Source organism: Phaenicophaeus curvirostris, chromosome 6 (genome assembly GCF_032191515.1).
Source record: "Phaenicophaeus curvirostris isolate KB17595 chromosome 6, BPBGC_Pcur_1.0, whole genome shotgun sequence".
Taxonomy (NCBI): Eukaryota; Metazoa; Chordata; class Aves; order Cuculiformes; family Cuculidae; genus Phaenicophaeus; species Phaenicophaeus curvirostris.
Genome location: NC_091397.1, coordinates 15,389,490 through 15,411,357, shown reverse-complemented (window position 1 = coordinate 15,411,357; position 21,868 = coordinate 15,389,490). Strand labels below are relative to the sequence as shown.

Genomic DNA, 21,868 nt, shown 5'->3' with positions numbered 1-21,868 from the left:
TACAAACACCTTTCAAAGAATATGTTGCAGTCAGGCCAAAGTAGCAGTCTGTGCTTCCACTGTTTTTGGCTCACCAGGGTGCTGAAGTGGTTGCTCACGTAAGCATGGAGGATGCTGGGCACTCCCAGAGGAGCACGTACTTGGTGTGCATCAAAGGAAGCTGAAACACAGAACTTGGCCCACAGAACATGTGTTCCCACTGTTTGCAGCTTGCAAAATAGCAACAAAGCACTCCTGGACAACTGAGGTACAGATGTGGAAGCTCTGGACAGAGGACTCCAGAACCAGTCTTTCAGATAGCAGCTACAGAGATGTTTAAAGTCTGATTTACTGCAAATTGGCTTGTTGTTGTTTGGCTGTTGCGTGTGATCAAAATGGGTCATCCCTGCCAAGGGAGGCAAATGCAATTCTTTTAAACAGTATCTAAATACTTCCTTTGCTAAGTAGGAACAATTGCTTCCCCCCACTTTCCAGACTCGTCTTCAAGTTCCTTAGGTAATACTGACACAGCTCAAAGATCAAGCATGCCAATGCTGCTAATAGTACATGAATAACTGGAAAAAAATGTACGAATGCTTTTTTTTTTTTTTTCCTGCAGTAAAATTTCAACTTCAACTGCAAAGAAATATGCAATAATGTTACCATCTGTGTCACTTTATTCAGGCCAGATCCACATTACAGCTAGAATGGTGTTCCCATGCTGAAACACTACATCATTATTAGCAATTACCAACATAGCTCCATTATTAGCAATGGGATGTCCATAACCAGTTTGCATCCTCTGTGCTGCTTTTATTTATTTTGAAGCAGCAATGAACATAAAATGTCTCTGCTGGACTCTGACATGGTGTGTACAGAGGCAGATGTCTGTTGCAATCAAGGGGGTGGACAGGGAGGAGATGACAGAGGGAACTGCTCAGCCACCGAAAGTTACTTTCATCAGCGTTTCATTTGGCAAAGGCTGCTCAGAAAATGCTAGGGGAAAGGGAGGAGGGAGACGAAGAGGAGAGGAAAAGAGTGAGACAAAAAAAAGCTGAAAATGAAAAAAATGTAGTTGGTTCAGAAGCTTTTTTGACAGAAAATTGCTAATTATTTGAGAGAGATGGGAACTTTTCTGCAGATAACTGTCTCTCATGCCCTAAAATCTGCTAGAGTTAGGCTGGAATAGCCTTTAACACCTACTTTAAAAAGCCTAAAAACCAGCAGACAACAAATGTTCTATCTGACACCTGGAAAAAGTAGATACACTGCAAGAAAATATTAATCTCTGTTCAAATACAGATGATTCAAGAGGCTATTTTTACAGTGCCTTTTAACTTACACACAACTTCAGTTTTCTGGTTACTAGGTCAGGATGCTTAATGGCTGCCTCAAACACAGGGCGATGCACGAGTGAAGTCCCTGGCTCAATGACTAGGATATAAGATCTGCTGTAATATCTGAGTGCACAGTTGTGACTGCTTCTCTTCAGAATTTGCCAAGAATGCACATTAAAAGAGGCTGCAGGGTAAAAAACTACAGCTGCCTGACAGACAGGCAGCAGTCTCATTTTACAAAACTCTTGTCTGTACTCTGCTGAAATAAAAACAACAGGCTGATTCATAACTTCCAAATTACCCATGCAAGAAAAGTGGATTTTCCCCTGATATAATGAGAACATAGGAGCCTCCAACCTCAGCGCCATGCTGGGGAAACGGTTCACAATCTGGCTCTTCACTGCTGATCCAGAACATATGCACTAAAACAGGCTTTAAAAACTCACTCATTAAGACCTTTTTCATTGCGTCCTTTTCTCCAGATCTGTCTTGGGCCCAGACAGTCTGGGAGGGTTTGCCATGCTGGCTGTGGCCATGACCACATACTCTCATCATGGATTCATGGGGATGCACAGTGCTGGCTCCCCAGGACATGGTAGAAGCTGTCAGACACCTGCAGCCTTGGTGAGCTTTGGGCGAGGCACCTCCATCTGAACCAAGGCTGGATGTTTTGGTCCTAAGTCTTGCTGCCCTAGACCCTGATACTGAGTCAGCTCACCCTCATGATGGTTCATTAAAAAGGTCGTTTCTGGGCTTAGCCAAGGTGGCAGACCATGACTCAGTGGGGCCCTGCAGCAACCATGCAGAGACATGCCTGTGGCCCTACCCCTCTGCCCTCCTTCCAGGGTGGGTCAACCCTACATGATATTGCCACATATTTTAAAATGGAAAAACAAAAAGGAACCTTCTTTTCAATAAAAGTATGAAAACAGAAATTTTCAAATGAATCAGTAGAGATGGAGAGAAATTAGTATTTGCTTGAGCAGTAAGGCTGTGACAGGACACGAAATAACGGTTCTGAAACATCCTAACTAGGTCTTCTCTTGCTTTATGGGAACATTTGGTTTTACGCAGATTGTTTCATTTTAGCTTTTGTGTTATACAAAATGCAATTCCTTTGAGCAGTAAGTTGGATCAGATGATTTCCCGAGGTCCCTTCCAACCCAAATGGTCCTGTGATAGAATGAAGCAAATTTAATACAACACAGTAAAATTTTATTTTCATATAAGAATGAAAGAAAAATAACCAGATTAAAAAGATGCTTCAGCATTTTATAATAAAAAATATAATGAAATTCATGCCAAATATTGAATTGAATGTCACCACTATGCTTTCTGGTGGAAGAGAACCGGATGGTTTGAATTTAAGCCATCTCATGACAATCAGCCACAGAGCCAGACAATGGACTTGGCGTGGTTTATATACTACATGTTTACAATAAAACTTCCAAATACGATTTAAACTGGTTTTTTTTTTTCCCATGAAAAGTATTCAACTAGTAGCAAACATGTTGCATTTTTTGGTGCAGTTCCCACAGAAGCAAAACCCACCAGCTATCTAAGTCATGCTTTTGTTGATGTTGAGATCGAACTCGTCTGGAAAATTCTTGTAGTACTTTTCTGGAAAAAGCTATATAAGATCATATTTTACTAAAACCACATTTTCTCTCCAGGTATCTTAGTGGCGATACAGAAAAAAAGGTGTTCCTTAGGATACAATAAATAAGCATGTGCATGTGTATACATGCAGATGTGTGAGATTTCTCCAGCACAGAAACACACAGTTGAGATTGCAGCAGTAACAACTCCATTATAATCCCACTTTCACGTGCTCAGAGCTTTCTAAGCTGTATTATTCTGTCAAAGAGGTTTACATTTGGCCCCTAACTCATAGGTGAAATTTTTTTGAGGTCCCACAAAATCTATTCATTCATTTTTGAGTTACCAGAGGGTGAAAAAAAAATGCTTTTCCTGCCTCTTAGATTCTTGTAGACCTGTTATGGCATCGATTTTTACACAGAACTCTCTGCAGAGTTTAATAGCAATCAGCAGCCTGATGTGCCTTAATGACTTCCTCTGTGCATTCAAAAAATTGTTAAACTTGACAAGTTGAAACGTTCCAAGGGGCCAGTGCTCACTGAATAATAGCTCCCAGGTCAGTTTGGGATTATTATTTTGAAGTAATAACAGAATAAAGGCATTAAGATTTCCTTGAGTTTATAAAAATGCTTTGAAAATGAGTTTTGTCTTCAGAATAGCCCCTGAGTTTAGAGCTATACAGCTACTTCTCAGCTTGTGCACATCAGCATAGACCCTCTGCAGTTATTGTAACTGCAGTAGGGAAGGCATCCAAACCATAAAGGAAACACAAAGCACTCAGTCACAACTTCATTGACTTCACTAGAAACACGAAGACACAAACATGGTATAATTAGGTGAAGGATAGGACCCTTAATGTCAATGTTGGCTATCTTGCACAGTATTTTTGTGCAATATTCGAAAGAGAGTAATCCTCTGAAAACAAAAGCCTGCAAAACATATAAGAACATGGCACTAGCAAATTTTTTCTGTCAACCCACCTTATTTACCCCCAATATGCCTGCCAGGGGATAGCAGTGGGACAGCGTAAGGATCCTGAAGCATCCAGCGTGATCTTTGTCCCAAATATGCCAGTAATTTGCAGATCAAGGTCTTCCTGAGCCAAAAGTCATGTCCTTGTGTTTATGGCTTCCAATTAATTCTCTTCTCACTGGTGTAAGTTGGCTTTGAAGCCAAGCAAACATTTAGCCTCCATAACAATAGTACTCCTAGTGTTATTTTATGAGAAAAAAGGGTGGTAAACTCCAAAGGGTTTATTTTTGCTGTGATTAATTTTGCTTTCTGGAAGTTTTGATCATGCAGCAAGGGGTGAGGAAGTATAGCCAAGCAGTGAAATCAACATAAATGAATACTTCCATTCCCTTTTGATTTTATTTTTATCTATAAATCTGTCACTTAAGTGGGAGTTTCAGGGCTGTGACTAAGAACAGAAACAGCTTCAGGAAGTTGGGACTTTAGCAAGAAACAAACATTGTCAGCTCTTGTGATTTTTACCACAAACATCATGAAATTTGGTTGCAGGTTTTAAAGCATCAGCTGCTGATATTGTAGTATTGCCAAACTTCTCATTTAAGGTGGCTGAATTCTCTGTCTACTATTATTAGAGAGAAAATCCCCCAAATATACTAGATGGGAAACAAAAAAGAAATCAAAACTAATTTTCAAGAGACAAGGATTTTTATAAATTGTCACAGCTTTTAGAGGCCTAACTTATAACGTCCAAAACATGGAGTGGTCAATTCCAAGAAAGATAACTACTGTGTTTTACTCAGGAGAATGAAAGCTTTCACATCACCTACAGTGTGGAGATAAGGAAGGATAAGGCATCAAGTGGAACAAACAAACTGCAAAAAAGTCTGAAATGTTCTGAAAGGAGGTTAAGAAACAAGGTAGATAACCTCGCACAGTACTTTGTACATTATGTGTACTCTAACAACAGAGAATTGGGTATTTCTTTTTTTATTTGGTCATTGCTCTAGCAATACAAATGCATTTGAAAGTTCATTGGGCCTCTTTGCTTCCCTACACACACTGAATGCATTGGAAGGAAAGTAATGTCCAACCTAATAAAAATTCTATAAGAAACACTGGCACCAGTAAAATGCTGTTCAAAAAAGGGTTTTCAGGACCCTAAAATAGTTTTGGGTTTAGTCCAAAAGAGATTGTGGGAAATTTTGCCACTGTTTTGAAGGATGTCAGAATTTCACTGTGTGCAAGGATGGGGAATGCTCCCCACATAGCAGGCAGAGCAGGCTCAACATCTTTATGTCATCTGCTTACACCCAGTAACAGCTTTACGAAAATAAGTTAGGAATGAATAACTTAACAGCTGCCCAAGATGCCTCTAAAGTGCTGCTTTCCCTCGCTGCACATGAGGAGACAGCCATTAGCGTTGCTGCTGCTGGGTTCACTGCTCCTCGGGGGATGCTGCCTTTGCAAAATGGCCTAGGTTTGTACTGGCAATGTGCACACATTTGAAATTGCTTGCATTTGGATGCTGTTTGGTGCTCAGTTTTGAGTTAGTGCTGTGTCTGTTATAGATTCCTCTCATCATGGATAATGTGTCTCTTGTGAACATGAGTCCTATTCTTTAGTTTTGTTTGGATAACACTTTTCTGTGAAAGTCAAAAGACTGCCACATGCATTTTTACACAGCAGTATATTGTTAAAAAAAAATAACAGCTAGAGCATGAACAAATAAAAAACAACGGCAAATAATTATTATATTGCACTACATTTCCACCCAGCAGTCTCTAAGGAACTCACAAACACTAATAAGTGCATCCTCAGATATTTGCAGACCAGAGAAATGTTATTTGCTCTAAGGGAACTAAGTCACAATGATGATTGCCTGGCCCAAGACCAAGCAGGATGAGAGTGTTAGCACTGCAAATGGTGACAGTGCACTAGCACCTAATTCTGTGTACTTCTTTAAGGCTCTTAGTGGAAAGAAAGGTTTGTATGCAAGACAGGACAACTTTGGTCTTTATTCCACCTACTTTTAAGAAGCTGCTACCCATTCTGCATGAATATTAAAGTCTGATCTTGATGAAGGACAAAACTTTAACAGACTTTACCCTGAGTTAAGACTGTTTCAGCTACAATACTGACTTTTTGTCTGAGAATTTCTAGGGAACTGCAGAAAGATAGAGTCAGCTCCTCATCTAGCTGGTATAAATCATTGGTGCTCCACTAACTTCAATAGGAAAATCTTTGGACAAATTAAGAATATGGCGCACGAAAACTAGCTTTATTTCTTCATATATTTAAATCAAATTATCATGTATCTTTCAGATGAGAAAGAGCTGGTATATGGCAAGGAAGGACATATTTTCCTTTTGATGCTGAGCATATGGGGACATGCAAAAGTTATTTCAGAGCATCAGCTGAGCTGTGGTTACACCTATGAGCATGTTTTTACTTTGAAATATTGGTGGTAGGGGGAAGAATAACTAAGAAAAGGGATAAAATACCTTGCACGTCATATGGAATATCACGGGGTGAGAGTGTGCATATAGAAAATTTCCATGGAGTAAGCGAGGTGTTTGAAGGTCACATCACAGTAATTCATCTAGCTGCCTAGTGAGACAAGTTAAAAAAAACCTTCCAGGAAAGCATAAGTTACAGTAGGCAGAGGAATGGCTTGGCTTTTGTTTGAAGAGCATAAGCTGGGAGAAAATGCATATGTCAGTAAGTCCCACAGTAAGCACATATATATATGCCTACATTACAATTTGCAACTTATATCAGTAATCTAATTATTTTTTGTTAAAAAATTTAGCTAATACAGTGTCCAAAACCCTCTACTAGCATTTGTGACTAGTTATGTTACACAGAAGTAGGTCTACAGATTGTTTTTACAGCCACTTCAGCTGTACCAGGTTAAAACTTATAATATATAAAGCAGTACAGTCCCTGCTACAAACTGCTGACACTAGCAAGGTTTATTTCTGAAAAAAATACTGATAAAAGACACCTTTATACTAGAGCACATGTATCCCCCAGTCTGTGCTGAATTTTAACTACACAAACAAAACCTAATTGAAATAATTAAATCAATACAAAGATCAGTGCAAGAAGACTATGCTTTAGAAGACAAAGATTCAATTCTGAAGGAGTACACAGGTAGGGTTAATTAAAAAATGTACAAACATGAAAAGTAAAAATGTAACAGCCAGTAGAAGGAGCCTAATTGCCTAGGAAATGTGAGACTTGCTCTTGGTAGTAAGCTCTACGTTTAGTTCAGGGGAGAGCTCTTTGTGTGGGAAAGGCGAAAGAGCACTAGTTTCTTGAATAATGACATGCTATGATGGAAAGAATGAGAAGCAATTTGGGCACTATTAGCTGCACTGTTCAAGAGTAATAAGGAACTTGAAAATGATGTCAGAGAAATGAGATAAGAAGACCATTATACTGTTTGAAGCCCATCATCTAGTATAGCTGTGGAGGATAAATGAAAATGGAAAACAGTAAGGAACATAATACCATATACTTGTGGTATTTTGTGTTTGAATTATCAGGAGGTGTGACACTATTGGCATCAGTGGAGCTGTCTTCACTTGCTTCACAGCTCAATGTGGTCTTGTATCTATTTTATATACCTACATTACATAGTGTATGTGCTATTGAAACACTACAGAAAACTTATGAAATGTATTAGAATGTTAGACTATATAGAGCGGTTAAAACGTGTACCTGCTATAACTGCTTGCCATCTGAAATACAAGCAGATGAACCTAAATTGTCTGCTGTAAATGCATTAAAGAAGTTTTGGATTTAAGCCCAGATATGAATATACAAATAGATAAAAGTTTATAGAAATGTGACACAAAGTCTCAGGGGTTTTGTGGGAATGTCAAAAAATACTCAGCAATCAGAACATATGCCTGCCGTGTTAATACATTTTATGCCTCTGTCTCCAAAACAGATTATGAAGATGGCTGTGAAACAGAAAAAAAAAATGAGCTTTTATTTAAAAGCTACCTTTGCATATTTTTCCAGACTTAACTAAAGCTACTCAAACGGAGCGACAGCCTAGGATTTCCTCTAAGAAGGGTTTTTAGCATGAGGGATGTAAGCCTCCCATTTTGCATCTGGCAAACTGGAATCATCATTATGGAAATAGGCAGTGTAGCCTACATTTCTGCATGGTGATCAAGCTAAAGCTTTTCTAAATTGCTGATCTGCTTCCCTTGTTACAGATGAATACATCAGAGAAAAGTCAGTAGAAGTTGTCTGGCTTAATGACAGATTGGCAAAAGATTCTACAAGTTGAACTTTGATTCGAACCCATGAGCTTAGCAACTTGTCCCTAGCCTTCACTAGTATGTATTAAGATCCTAGGAAAGAAATGATAACCTATTTATGGTGATTTAGAAACTGATGGGACAAAATGGAATTAAGCTGAACTTTCGACTGTATTGCAAATTACTCTGCAAGCATCTGAAATCTATTCTTATAAAATGTAACTATTAATTTGTATAGTGCCACATATCTATGCCCTACCTATTGGCCCTGCCCAAATGAGTCTGTTGTTTTAACTGACTTCAGTGAGACTGTTTATCTGCATAAGGTAAGCAAAACTTCGGCTGTAAGAGAGCATTGCTCAAAGCCTGAGGCGGAATAATCATGAGTGTGAACAAACTTCTCTATTTTTCTCTAGGTTCCCACTTCCAATATAAGAAGAAGTGTTGGGAAAAATGGTAAAAGGACTACCTGTTATCTCCTTTTCCAACATGAAAACCAGCAGAGTGTGCCCCCACCCACAGCCACAGTGGAATGCTCCAGCCTCCCTCCCACCCCACAGCTCTAATGGGCTGTATCCTCTCATGAAGCACAGAACAGCCCACAGTGAGGACGTGCAATGGAGCCCAAGCTGCTGGGAGTGTAAGAAAGGGATTAACTCAGGCTGCCATTCAGTATGAGGCTCAGCCCATCTGTATTTAGGGGAGGTTTGAGGCATGTGGCTACTGCAGTTCCATATCAGTGTGCTAGGCAGCAGACAATCACACAGTTTCTCCTGTACAACAGCTGGTTACTGTTCTTCTGGGATGTGCATAGTTTCTTCTGGAATAAATCACCACATCAAATGGGTCTCTTCCACATATGGAGATATTTTTTTCAATACTCCTTTTCAGCTATCAAAAACCTTCATTTTAGAGCATTACATAAAATACTTGTAATGCTATTAACATGCAAGATGAGTCTACATATGCACAATCCTTTCCTGTTCAAATGAATTATTATAAAACTCACACAGTTCACAAGCAGCTTTGTGGATCACAGAGTGTCACAGTACCTTATGTGTGAGAAACAATCAGAAATTTGATTTTTTAGGTTACGTTTTTGAAAACCTTTGATATTGCCCATGAAAATCAATTTCCTCCGTGGAAGTTTAGGACTTGGGAAGCGGGTTATTCTCACATTTTTGTGAGTTCCTACAGAAAAGCAAATGACCTACGCTCCCAAAAAGTTGGCAGGTGACTTATTAAACTTCTCTCAAATCTCCTTCAGGAAGTTCATTAAAACTCTATTTGGAAATTGCCAGGTGCTTGCTTCCCACAGTGCAAGAGGGAAATCCGTCACCCTGTTTAAAAACTTGTTTGGTTACTTGGGATAAAGAAATAATCATTATACCAAGCTGTGTGGTTTTGTGACAGAAAAATGTGGCTTGGTGAGAAAAGTACCAAGGTCAATGCAATGAAAGACCCACAGTGAACTCAGACCTGATTTCAGAAGTCAGTGGTGGATGGAGGCCAGGAGAACAAAGTCTTTTCTGTGGTTCGCTTGAAAACAGATTTTAAGATTCTGGATAAAAATAACTCTCTAGCTTGAGAGAGTTTTTATCCTGAAAATATATCATTGGAAAAGATTTTTATATGTTTTATGAGTATCACTAAAGCTGACAAAATTACCTTGTTTGACACTGGATCCTGACCTAAATACTATGGCCAAGTCAACTAACAGGAAAATAGCTGGGCTAAGGCTTTTTCATTCTTTATTCTGCCAAACCACTGCCTCTTGCAATCAGGATTGATTACAAACACCCAATTAAGACGCATTTGGAACATGATCTGAACACTAATCCTGTCTCTTTTTCTCTTTATACCTAATTATCAGCTTTAAGATGGGTATTAGCGCTTTAATTAGTAGATTTACTTTAGGAACTTCTACATAAACTAAGAAATCTATACTATATGTGTAAATGTGTCCATATCTGCACAATCTTAAAGAAGTATATGTAACACACATGCCTATATCCAAGCAGTTCTGTGTGATATATAAGTCTAGACATATACATGGGAGTGCAAGTATATCCTGTTTTCAGACATAATTTCATCTTTTGGAAATACTGCAAAAGAAAATAATTTAATTTAGTTTTACATCAGCTGTTTAAAAACCTCTATATCATAATTATCAAATTATGATCTGATATTATAGCTTGCAATAAGATATAATTAAGAAACTAATTTTCAGCAACACATAGGTTTTTTGTTTTAATTACATTAGCACAGGAGATGGGGGTGGAGAGGAGAACAGAATGGAGTTTATTGAAAACATATTGAGTGTTTCATAGGGCTAATGCAAATGACTCTGGGTTTCAGTTTAGAAAGGAATAGGCCTCTGTTCTGAATTTTTCTGTCTCTGCCCACAGAAAGGATAAAGAATTAGGCTCACGGGAATCAATTGACCCTCAACTTCTTTTCTGTCTAAAGGGTATCTGGTTGTAGCATATCACAACAGAATTCCCCACAGTTCACTTAACTGTGTGGATTAATAGAAACACTTGCATATGTTTGTTATAAATCTAATGTGCTACTGTACAGAGACCCAAGTCAAGACTCTATTGTGCCAGCGAATGCACCCATAGAGTGCAAAACCAGGCTCTGCATCCAACACCTCAACTCCAAGCACAAGCCAGCACAGGCTCTCTAGCTATGACCCGGCAGCTTCGTTGGTTTCCCTAATACCTTTTCCTGAGAGAACTGAAGCCCAAACTGCTATTCTAAAAGAAAGAATTGTTAAACAGTTTGACAAGAGATTTGCACAAGAGTTAACTGCTTGGATAAACAACAAAAGAATTGGTTTATTACACTGCGATCAGAAAAACTATCATTTCCAACCTCTTTCAACTCCTACTCAGTCTCTAAAGCACAATAAAGTAACAGCATTTTCTTTAGATACTTGTGTGCAAATACATACTGAATCCTGTAGCAAAGAGCACATACTTGTGAATCCTTTCACAATCCAGAATCTTTAAGCTAAGGAAGCATATTATTTGTGTGTGTATATGCTCCATTCCATATCTAATGCAAGAAGTGTTTTCTGCTTCCCTGACCCTAAGCAGGCTCTGGGTGCCTTTCCTTGGCACAGTTTACAACAGCCTTCCAGAGGGTATCGAATAGCAGCGGTCACCCGTAGGGCTGTCTGGCAGGGTGCTCCCTGAGAAAGCCTTTCGTATGCCTTATGTAAAGTAGAGGAATGCCCTTGAAGTGCACCCAGAAACATGAGATATCACATGTCCCCCAAATCCACAGCAATGACTCATTCTAAACTATGCCAAAAATACTTGCTTCTTGTTTTGGAGACAGAATGAAGGATGGTCTGTCCCCTTTAGTACTCCCAAATAATCTCTCAGTAACCCCAAACAGCTCCTGGGGGACAGATTTCCAAGATAGAAAAGGGGGTGGAGAAGCTGCCCCTTCGGCCTGGATATAGCTTTCCCAGTGGGTCGGTGCAGAGCCCCACGTCCTGCTCACGGCTGTGTCAAGCTTGGATTGACAAAGAGAGATTCGGGCCTTTGCCACCCTCCCATAGTGAAGTGCATAGTAGGGCGGCATAAGATTTGTGAGCTGTGGGACTTAGTTAATTCAAATCAGAAGAGGCATGGGAGTATGGGTGTTCCTCCAGCTGCCCTCAGCAGTGAGGAGGGGGCATTCCCATCTGGCTTGGGTACTTCACCCCGAGGCAAACAGCTAAAAGCCTGATGCTAATGCCCAGAGGAATGGGGCCAGGCCACTAAAACCACCCTTCTGTTTGAAAGCTCATAGGCTTTGGCTCCTTCAGACTTCTCTGCTCAACCCTGGGCAAATACAGTCCTTGTCTCTCACGGGCCTGAATGAATCTGCTCCTTTGCTAGCTCTGCAGTGTTGTTAGCCACAGTTACTTCACTGCCTGCCACGCTCAACAGCGGCAGAAGGGGAAGGAATTAAGAAGCTCTGACTGACATTTGCCATCACAAATAAGTTGTACAGAGGCTGTGTTGCACCCTTCCTCACAGCCTTAATGAACAAACAGGAGACAGCTCTGTGGAAACGGAGGGCAAAATTCCCATCGTTTCCAATGATGACAGGGCTGCACTAGGCTCAGACCCAGCATCACACCCCATGTGTCCTAGGTGCAGTTTGTGGGAGCAGTTCATTGCTGGCAAGCTAGGCTCTGGCTGTGCCTCTGGGCAGTCAGACTGCAGCTACTGCATATGCAGCCATTGGTAGGACTCTTCTGACAGGCAGGGCTTGATAGGCAGCCCAGAGATGTCACGCACAAGCAGTTGTCCAGATAGACAGCGACGATATGCGCACTTTTACTCCCACTGGCTCAACCCAAAGGGCTCAAATCACCTCTGCACAAGAGAAACGGGAGGCACAAAGTCTGCACAAAGCAGACCTCACTGCATGGAAGAACAGGAACCAGGATTTAGACCAAAACAAAAATAAGAGCTTAAGCTTTGCAGGAACTAAAGAGAAGTTGAGCCAGGTCTTGCTTTCCTCCTGTTTATTTTACTAGCTTCAGTTTGTTATACCTAAAGATTTATAGCGTAAATCCACTGACAATATTTAGAAATAAAATGGATGGATGAATTTCTAACATCATTAAGGTCTATAGGAGTTCCATGGAGCTACAGTTTCACTCTGTATGTCTGGACAGCTATGCCTTCTTCCATGCTCAAGGATCTGGAGGAGCTGGTTTCGACTATATAAACAAACAGGGTTTTTTTGGCTCTGTATTCTATAACTGACTGCTATTTCTATACAGCTCTAATCTAATCAATGTAACTAATTCCTGGTTAATGCACTATAAAGAATCATTATCTTTGACACCTCTCCTTCTACAACTCAACTGTTTTCAAAATGGGCATTTTTTTCAACCCAAATGATTTGACAGCATTGTCTATACACACTATGATTGTCAAGGAAGGATGATATTTACTCTCTACATCTACAAACGATGGCCAATAAAACAACTGCGCTGTGCGGTATACCTATGAAAAACTTGTAAAACAATGCAGTCAAGTCTGGCAACAAAGTCAATAATTTGTCAGTAAGGAAACCACTATTGGGCCTTTTCTACCCAATCCTCCACCTTTCTTAAGCCCTTTTCTTCTGAAGCTTCCCATTCATTTAGTTAATGTTTTTAACCTAGTGTCTGTGAAATTTTTATTGCTCCCTAGATAATGACATTTGATCTGAATGTAACCACACACCTCTCTGCTCAGCAACATTTGTCACAAACCATTATAAATTATCATGCTGATAGTGTGCATTGCTGGGAAACCGGAAAAGTTCCATAAATTTAAAGTACTGTATCAGTGACATTCTTGTTTATTATCTAAGTATAAAGTTTTACTAGATTCAAGATGGCTACATTTACACAGTAGGATACTTCAGCAACACCAGACTTGTACAGCTTGCACTAAGTGCTGAAAAGCATTTACCACATGCAACAAACACTGGAGCATTTTAACTAATATGCAGCCATATGTTTTGCCTCTTCTATTTATTTTAACCATGTTCCTGACTCCAAAAATGCGTGGCTATTATCGGGCTTGCTTGAGAAGAGGCGAAACGGCAAACAGAAACTACTTTTCTCTTAAAAAACAACCATAATTTCTGTAACTTGGCCTCCTGAAGACGAGGCATAACACTCATTAAAGTTAAAAGTTAAAAAGAGACTGTGTATTTTTTCCTTATGCATGCCCTGATAACAATCTGTGGTTGACAGGTTTGTAGACTTCCTGTTGAGACCCAGTATTTCCATTATGCTGGTTCAGGAGTTCTGGCTAGAAGATTTTTTTATTAGAGGAACCTAGCTTGTGTGAACATATTTTTAATTATTTGCGTATCTTTATTCTTCAAAACTGTGAAAGCCGAGTCCTTTGGAATGCCTCCAGAGAAACAGGAACTTTCACTATGTTTGCTTGAAATTTAAAACTCAAATGGTTCTGGTCGTTAGAAAATCATACATATATGAATTTTGTTAGGAGTCATTTGAGAAATACTTATTCATTAAAGCATAGCATAATAAGTAGGTAAACCCAGGACATACTTTTAAAATTAATTCCAAACCCTAACATACAAAAAGACTAACTGGGAACAGCTTCAGTATGGCTAATGCTTAAATTTGCTGCTTTTGATTCTCCTCAGAGAATCCACCTTTAACTGGTTTTATATTTCAATACATCTAGCCTCGTATATAGAGTAATATTTCAAAAATTAGATAAGGTCTCTTGATTTTCTTGTTAGCACTACAGAACAAGAAGGTAACCTTTCCAATGGCACACTATTTCCCTCCCTGGGTTGAGGGAGTCCTTGTTATTAAAAGTTGTTTTCAACTCTAACTAAGGTCTAAGATGCAATGAAAAGCATTATAATGAGGATTTTGGGAGCTAGGCCAGCAAACTAATCTTCTCCTCTAGTCTACTCTAATTTATGGAGCATTTTTTGTTCCCAGACATGAATTCCCCTATCTCACATTTTCTATCTGCACTTCATATTTAAGTGCTTATTAATTTCCAGTGCTAAACCTTTCAATAAACTAGAATGTAACCTAAATTGCACATTTCTAGATTTGAGACTGAGTTGCTAATAAACTAAGTATATTACAAAATCAAAAATTACTTAGCTGCAAAACAAAAAAATCTCGTGATATGTCTTATTGCATTAATCTCCTGTTGTACCCAATAGTTGGTACAAGGAATGTGAATTTTGAAAGTAGACACTGAAGTTTCAAACCACAGAGATTGTTGACAAATTCCTGTTGCTGAAATAGTTTTCTGTTACTCTGGTCCTAAGTTGTTTGGCACAAATATGATTCTTCTCAAGTTAAAAAGAGCAATATTAAATATAAGGGCAGTAGCAGCTGAGTAATTTAGGAAAGAATACAAGATTAGCATTTCAGCATAGACCAAATAACAGTAAACTCATCACCATTGCACATTGCAAAAACAATGCAAACAAGCCCGCTTAGAGACTTCCTTCCACTCACTACCATCTCATTACTGCACTGGGGCCCTTTTCAGAGGAAGAAGTAATATAGGGGGAAGAGTGGACAATGCATATTGAGAAGGGAGCGATAGAGGAAGGGAGTCAGTCCCTCTCCTGGACCCAGTTCAGCTCAGTCTAGCACTTTTTAGCACGACACTCTGCCACAAAGATTACTTGTTCTTCAAATAATTGTATGCTGTACACCACTTTACTGCTGTCAAAGACCATGTTGCTTTTACAGCATTGGAAAAACATGTATTCTAGCAAGGAACAAAAAGGATTTGACATTGAAATATGCTTGATTTAATTTCCTAATCTCTATCTAAGAGACAAAGAGAGAGAGACAAACATTTTAAAGCAATAGCACTGGCCCACAGAACAAAAGCAAAACCTGTATCAAGAAGACACAAGGAAGTGAATCATTGCCTGACTACAACAAATTAAAAATTAAAGAATGGGAAGTCAGCATGTGAACATATGGTGTGAATATGAGCTGCCGCTCCAACATCACAGTAAAATCTCATTTTAATGGAGAGACAGTTCAGTTTTATGAGCATAGGGTTCTCCTGCATTATCACCTAAGTATGATACTGAAACGCTGATGTAAATAGATCATGAAAAACAACAAAAAAAGCAACTAAGCACCACACTGCATCATTAAAGAACTTAATTTCAAGGGAAATCAGTAATGGTGATCTAAGTAATCAATTTATTAAATAATAGGAACAAAGATCTGCATGGTAAAAATTAAGTGCTTGTGTACAGTTGTTTTCTCTCCAAATCTAACAGTCTACACCTCGTGGTCTGTAACAACCACTCCTGATGACGCTGAGCATGATTTTATAGGACCAAAGCCTGTAAAATCTCAAATGATCCCATGAAATGTCAAACATCAACAGCTACTGAGTTTAATCTCCTTCTGACATGCAGAGAAAACCTTGACCGGTAGCATCAATGAACAATAACTCTCTCTTGCTGTTGTCAGAAGGGGATGATACACAAGAAATTTTTAAATAATGAATCACAAAAATATTTTCTTCATGAAATAAGCAGGCTGAATTTAGAGGGCATATTGAAGAGGGGGATGATCTGACAATGTCTTGCCTTGTGCAATCTATACATCTTACAGATGTGGGGAAAAGTGGAGAACAGTTTCTGGGAATGCTCCTGATGCTCCTTTCTCATTCTTGGAAATAGATGATTAAAGGGAATGCAAGCAAAGGGGAGCAAAGGGAGCCTCAGCTATGCTATTTCTCCTTTCAGGGCACTATGGTAGAGCAGGAGCATGAGAAAGAAGAAGTACTGCCTATAAATCAGCAGCAAAGGGAGAAAGGGGGAGATATGACTGCCAGTTCTGCAGTCCACTGCCCCTTAACGGGTGAGTGATGCCAGACTAACTCTGCGTTAAGAGGATTTGGCAATTTATAAATTGCTTGCTTCTGCCAGACCGTTTGTAGCTGTGGGGATACAAAATAAGAGGAAACCACATTCTTGAAACTCTAGAGACTTACTCAAAAATCACGCAGGCCAGCAAACATGCCTCACCCTAATCCCACAACGCACATCATCGCCATCATCCACTTGCCTCTCCCACCAGGCAAGCAGAATTCAAATACACTTCATAAAGAGGTTGCAAAGACCTTTTTAAACCTCTCCCCTTCCCCGCCCCGAAGGATGCTCTGCTGCGCGCCTTCTTGCCACAGCGCTTCGGCAGCGACAGGGACCGCAGGGGGGGACGCGGAGAGACCCTGGCGGCCGGGAGAGGGGGATGCGCGGAGCCGGCCGGCAGGTGGCGCCGCAGCGCTCCGGAGCGCGGCGCCCTCACTTACTTGCAGTCGCGGTCCTCCAGGTCGAAGTGGGGGTTGAAGTTGATCATGATCCGCTGATAGGGCTCCGGAGCCTGGATCAGCCACTCGCATTTCTGGCTGGGGTGGTAGGACTGGGGGTATCCGGGAGAGGTGAGGTACCCCGGGCTTAAAATTTTGATCGTGTCGCCGCACTTATCTGCAGGGGAGGGAAACAAATTGGATTGTGTTCAGGCGTCCTCCCCTCTCCCGGCACCCGGTTTCATCCCACAGAAGTGAAACGTCTGACCACCCTGCGAAGGCTGGAAGGCTTCTTCAAGCCAACTTTTGCTGCGTCCTTGTGCCTTTAACACAAAGGCATCTCTGCTGTATTTTACCAATGGAAAGAGGTCTCCCTCTCCATGCCCACCTTTAAGTTCAGCAGCTGGACAGGCAGCAGGTAGCAGGAGATACCCTGTTTCTAAACAAGACCCACTTAAATAGCCCCTTGCCCTGGGCAAACAGAGCCTTTTACAGTGTTACAACCGTGCATCCTCACAACAGCATTAATGTTACTTCAGAAGGGTATTTGAGTCTCAATTATCTCCAAGAAGTATTATCTGAAGTACGAAGTTTTAAGGAAAGCTGTCAAGAGAGTTAAAAGGATGCCATTTGACCCCCTGCCCAGCTACGGGACAAGCCTGGTCTGTGTCACTGACCACCAGGATTGTCTTGGTGGATCCAAGCTCATTCACAGCAGACCCTCCCTTTTGTTTTATCAGTCCATAAATCCAGGCAGGTTGAAACTATCTGTGCTCTTCAAACCCAGGCTAGCGGAGAACAAAGTGTTTTTAGTGAAGCAGAAATCCACTATTCATTCCTTCAAGGAAGTTTGTTCATGCTTGGAGGATGCATCAAAGTAATGGTGCAGAACAACATCCTTTCCTCTTCTCTGTGTCTATTCCTCCTCTCAAAACAACAAAATCTATTTCTAATAACAAAAGAGCTGCAAAAGTTTCAAGAAATCACACAGTGTATCTGTGAAATGTGGTATGCTGCATCTTGCTCCTTTGGCTAGCATTGCCAGGGTTGCATTTTAAGGTTTATAGAAAAAATAAGAAGGGGACAAGAAAGCCAAGCTACATGGTCAGTGACTTCACTGTCCAGTGCAGGATTTTTTACTACTATGGATTTCTTTCTATAGACCTTCAGGGACTAAAAACTTTCTCCATGCATTGATTGGTTGATTTTAAGCAATAAAATTTGACAGAAAACCACAGACAGGAAGAATGACCACACTAAATAGCAAGACTATATATCACTACATCCCAATAACGGTTTACACAGGCTACAGTGCTGTATCTAAACATTCCCTGTGAAAGTAAAATGGCATTCCTTGCTCTGAGCATGAATTTATAAATGTACAGGATTTTATTGCAGGAAAAACAGGTCAAATGGAAGCGAATGAGGAAGTGCACATCAAAAATGCATAAAGCTACACTCTTTATAGAAATTATTTGCCATAAATTAGGAGAGAATGGGATGATACGTGCTCAGCTGTGTGGTCAGAACCCAGATATTGCTCAGCATGTTGCTGTGAAAGGCTGTCTTATTATTTATTTCTTCCTTGCCTTTGCAAAACAGCCTGTTTTCCTCTGACCAGAACAAAAGGCGCTGCAGCTCAAAGCTCAAAAGCTGTCACTGGTGATCTTGCTAATCCGCTGTCTGAGGCTCTCAGGGAATCTTGCCTTTTCCTCCCTGTGTAAGCACACTCAGAAAGTGATCCTGTCTCATTAAGCACACTCCAACCCTGCAAACAACATGGCAGAGTCTGGCATCTGTTAAATGCCTGAAATAAAGCAGTGCTGCTTCTAGTCACTTGACAGAGTCACTTCAGAGCACACCGAGGTGGACTCGCTACCACCAGCGTGCCTTAATCTGTGACTTCTGGGAAAGTGACAGTGTAATAAGATAATGCAGTCTGCTAGACTCCCTGGCTCTGTGCAATCTCTCTCACACTTGATTAAGAGCAGTTTCTAATGACTTTGGACCATTAGTTCTAAATAAGGTTAATGAATTAATTTAGTGGACACTAGTACTCCATATAGGTGAAGGTGGCATTAGCCGGTCTGATAGGTTACACAGGTTAACAACCTTGGTGACACCAGCAGGGCTACCACATTGACCACTCATGGCGGAGGCTTATGCCCAGCAACCCACCCTACTCCTTTTCTTTTGATGGGGAGAAGTTATCAACAAGAGTGGGTGCCTCCCTCCCACCTCTCAAAGGGTGCAGGACTAGAGGCAGTTCTGATTTACCTGGATGCCAGGGAGGTGGCTGCTCACACACCTCACCTGGGCTGGGGTGGGGTGAGCAAAGTGCACCTCTCAGAGCATCCCCAAGCTGGGCTCAGCACACACCTTTAGCACCTTTGCTCCTGCACCACAGCACTGGAGGAAGCAGCTCGTCCTGATTAAATTAAGCAGCCTCCTCAAAACATATTGGGAAAGAGATTAACTTCCATCATAAAACAGGCAATTTTAATACTCTCTGTTCCATGACACTCCACTTGCGGGCCCTTATTAAAACAATATACCAGCGTAAGTGGAGGGTGCTCTCTTCTTTTAATTACTTTGATTGAAAACCCTGTCAGGCAAAAGTAAATATTTGATAATTAGTTAATAATTGCTCAGGATTTGTCGGGAAAGGAAAACTCACACGAGCTGTTTCATGTGTGAGAGCTAAACGTCAAGCGGTCCCACAATTAGACCGTCTTTAAAAATGCATCACGCAGTGAAATATTCACACTGCCCTGGCATTGTTCGGGGAAGGAGGAACACGCTGCTTTTAATTAGATGTGTTTTCAAGGGCTGCCTGCGAGTACACTAACTACATCAGTCATTTGTTATGGGATTTCTCTCTTGGAAGGGAGTCTTGAGCCTTTGCAGAGAAGCTCAGCTTCTCCCTTGGCACTGTGCAAGTTGCACGTAAACTGCATATTTGGGAAGGGGGTAGTGGAGAGAGCTCTCTTTGAACACTACCCGCAGGTAGACACACAGCTAGTAAAAGGCACGATAAGCTGAAGTCTTACGCTTGAGAAAAAGAAGGGAGGAGAGAAAGCTTTCTCCTTAAAGTGTTAATTATCTTTCAAATACTGAAGGCAAGACTTACTTAATTGCCTATGGGAAAAAACATTATTAAGATAATCTGCTGTCCTGATCTAGTGAGAAGGAGGAGCCTGCTCTATCCAACAACCCAAAAGAGCGGAAAATAAAGTCGGAAGGCCGTGCCAGGGCAGGCGACCCTCGAGCAAGGACCTGCTGCCCCCTCCTCCAGCGGAAAGTTCCCCTCCCCGGGCTGGGACCGGCGGCCCCGGCACTCACCGCTTCGCAGAGCCCCGGCCAGGGTGAACGTGAGGGCTGCGCAGTGCAGGAGAAGTCCCCAATCCATTTTTCCCTTCCGAGAGTAGGGAAAAAGAGGTAAAAAAATAAAATAAAATAAAAAAAAAATACAACGCCCTTCACGCACAAGTCTTCCTAGGTCTTAAGTCCTCCAGCCGGAGTCAAGGAGCAGAAGGCACGGGTCGCAGTCCCGAGGGCAGCAGGAGGTTGGCTTCTTCTGTGCCTCAAGTCGCTCGCATCCTCCTGTCATTCAGCTCCGGCTCCCTCTCTCTTTCCCCACACTTGTTCCTTCTCCAGCCGCCGCTGCCCCTGCCATTCCCGGCGAGACTAGAAAGCCAAATGAAAACGAGGGGAAAAAAAAACCAACCAAAAGCAACAAAACAAAACAAAACCCCTCAACAAACAGACAGACAAGACAGACAAAAAAGCTGCCGGCTGCCGGCACGTCGGGAGCGCTGCCGGGCGGCTCGGGAGGCGGGCGGGGTGCTCTGCGGAGAGGAGAGAGGAGGGAGGGCGTCAGCGGGGACCGGCCGGCGCGGAGTTGGGGCGGCGCGGCCCCCCGCGGCCCCCGGGCCCCGCACTCACCTGCCCCGCCGGGCGAGACTCCCGGCCGGGGGACGGGGAAGCGGCTCCCGCTCCGCTGAGGAATTGGAGCGCAACTCAGCGGCAATAAGAGAGGCCGAGGAGCCGCCGTCTCCCGAGCCCCAGTCCCCTCCCCCTCCCCGCCCTCCTCTTCCTCCTCCTCCTCCTTCTTCTCCTCCTCCTCAGCCCCCCAAGACATCGGCAGCGCGGAAGAGCCAACAAACAAACGCGGCGAGACCCGCCGGGGCGGGCGCTGCCCGGGGGGAGCCGGGGCTGGAGGCGGCCCCGCCGCCGCAGGTAGAGCCCGTCCGGGCGGAGGCGCCCACCTGCGCCCGCCCTGCCCTGCCCCACGGGCCCCTGCGGCACTCGCCCCTCCGACACCGCCCTCGCTTCGCTCCCCCCCGAGCGCCGGGCCCCGCGCGGGGCTCCCGGAGGCGCCGCCGCCGTCCCCGGTGACCGTCGGGGCTGCCCCGGGGGGTGACGCTCGCCCAGACCCGCCTGCCTCGTCCCCTTTGCATTTCTCCGTCTCTGGGGGGTGCTTCCCGCGCCCTCTCCCTCCCTCGCCCCCTCTCGCTGACTCTGGCTGCCGTTCCCACCTTCTCTCGCCGCTTTGCCCCCCCGCCACAAGTCGCTCGTTAAGCCTCTTGAGGGGCTGAGGGACTCTTGGCGTCCCCCGGGGCTGGCTCAGCTCCCCGTGGGGGCTGTGAGCATGAAATCCTCACTGAGGACCGCGTGTCTCTTTCCGAGCGTCCCTCCTGCCCCGCTGACACCTGGGGACGGGCACAAAGCGGGGATCTGGTGCTCACCGGCTGCGGGGACTGTCCCGTCCCTTCCTTGCCCCATTGCCCTGTTTTACGGGCTGTCCCCGCGCCCAAGAGCGATAACCCAGATGAACCCGACGGCGTCTTTTCTGTGGAGCGCT

At 42.6% G+C, this 21,868-nt stretch overlaps 1 protein-coding gene across 4 annotated transcripts in view; it reads right to left on the bottom strand.

The window, feature by feature from the left end:
* NRP1 (neuropilin 1) overlaps positions 1-20,744 on the bottom strand; it is a 117,147-nt gene extending 96,403 nt beyond the window's left edge. For 2 of the 4 annotated variants that reach the window (XM_069859368.1, XM_069859370.1), the window contains exons 1-2: positions 20,347-20,744; positions 17,008-17,182 (exon numbers count right to left, since the gene is read on the bottom strand). In XM_069859368.1, coding sequence (XP_069715469.1) covers positions 17,008-17,182; positions 20,347-20,413 — 242 coding nt within the window. In that variant the 5' untranslated portion in view covers positions 20,414-20,744. The remainder of the gene's footprint in view (positions 1-17,007; positions 17,183-20,346) is intronic. The other 2 variants (XM_069859369.1, XM_069859371.1) reach the window with 1 other exon arrangement.
* Positions 20,745-21,868: the final 1,124 nt, after the last annotated feature.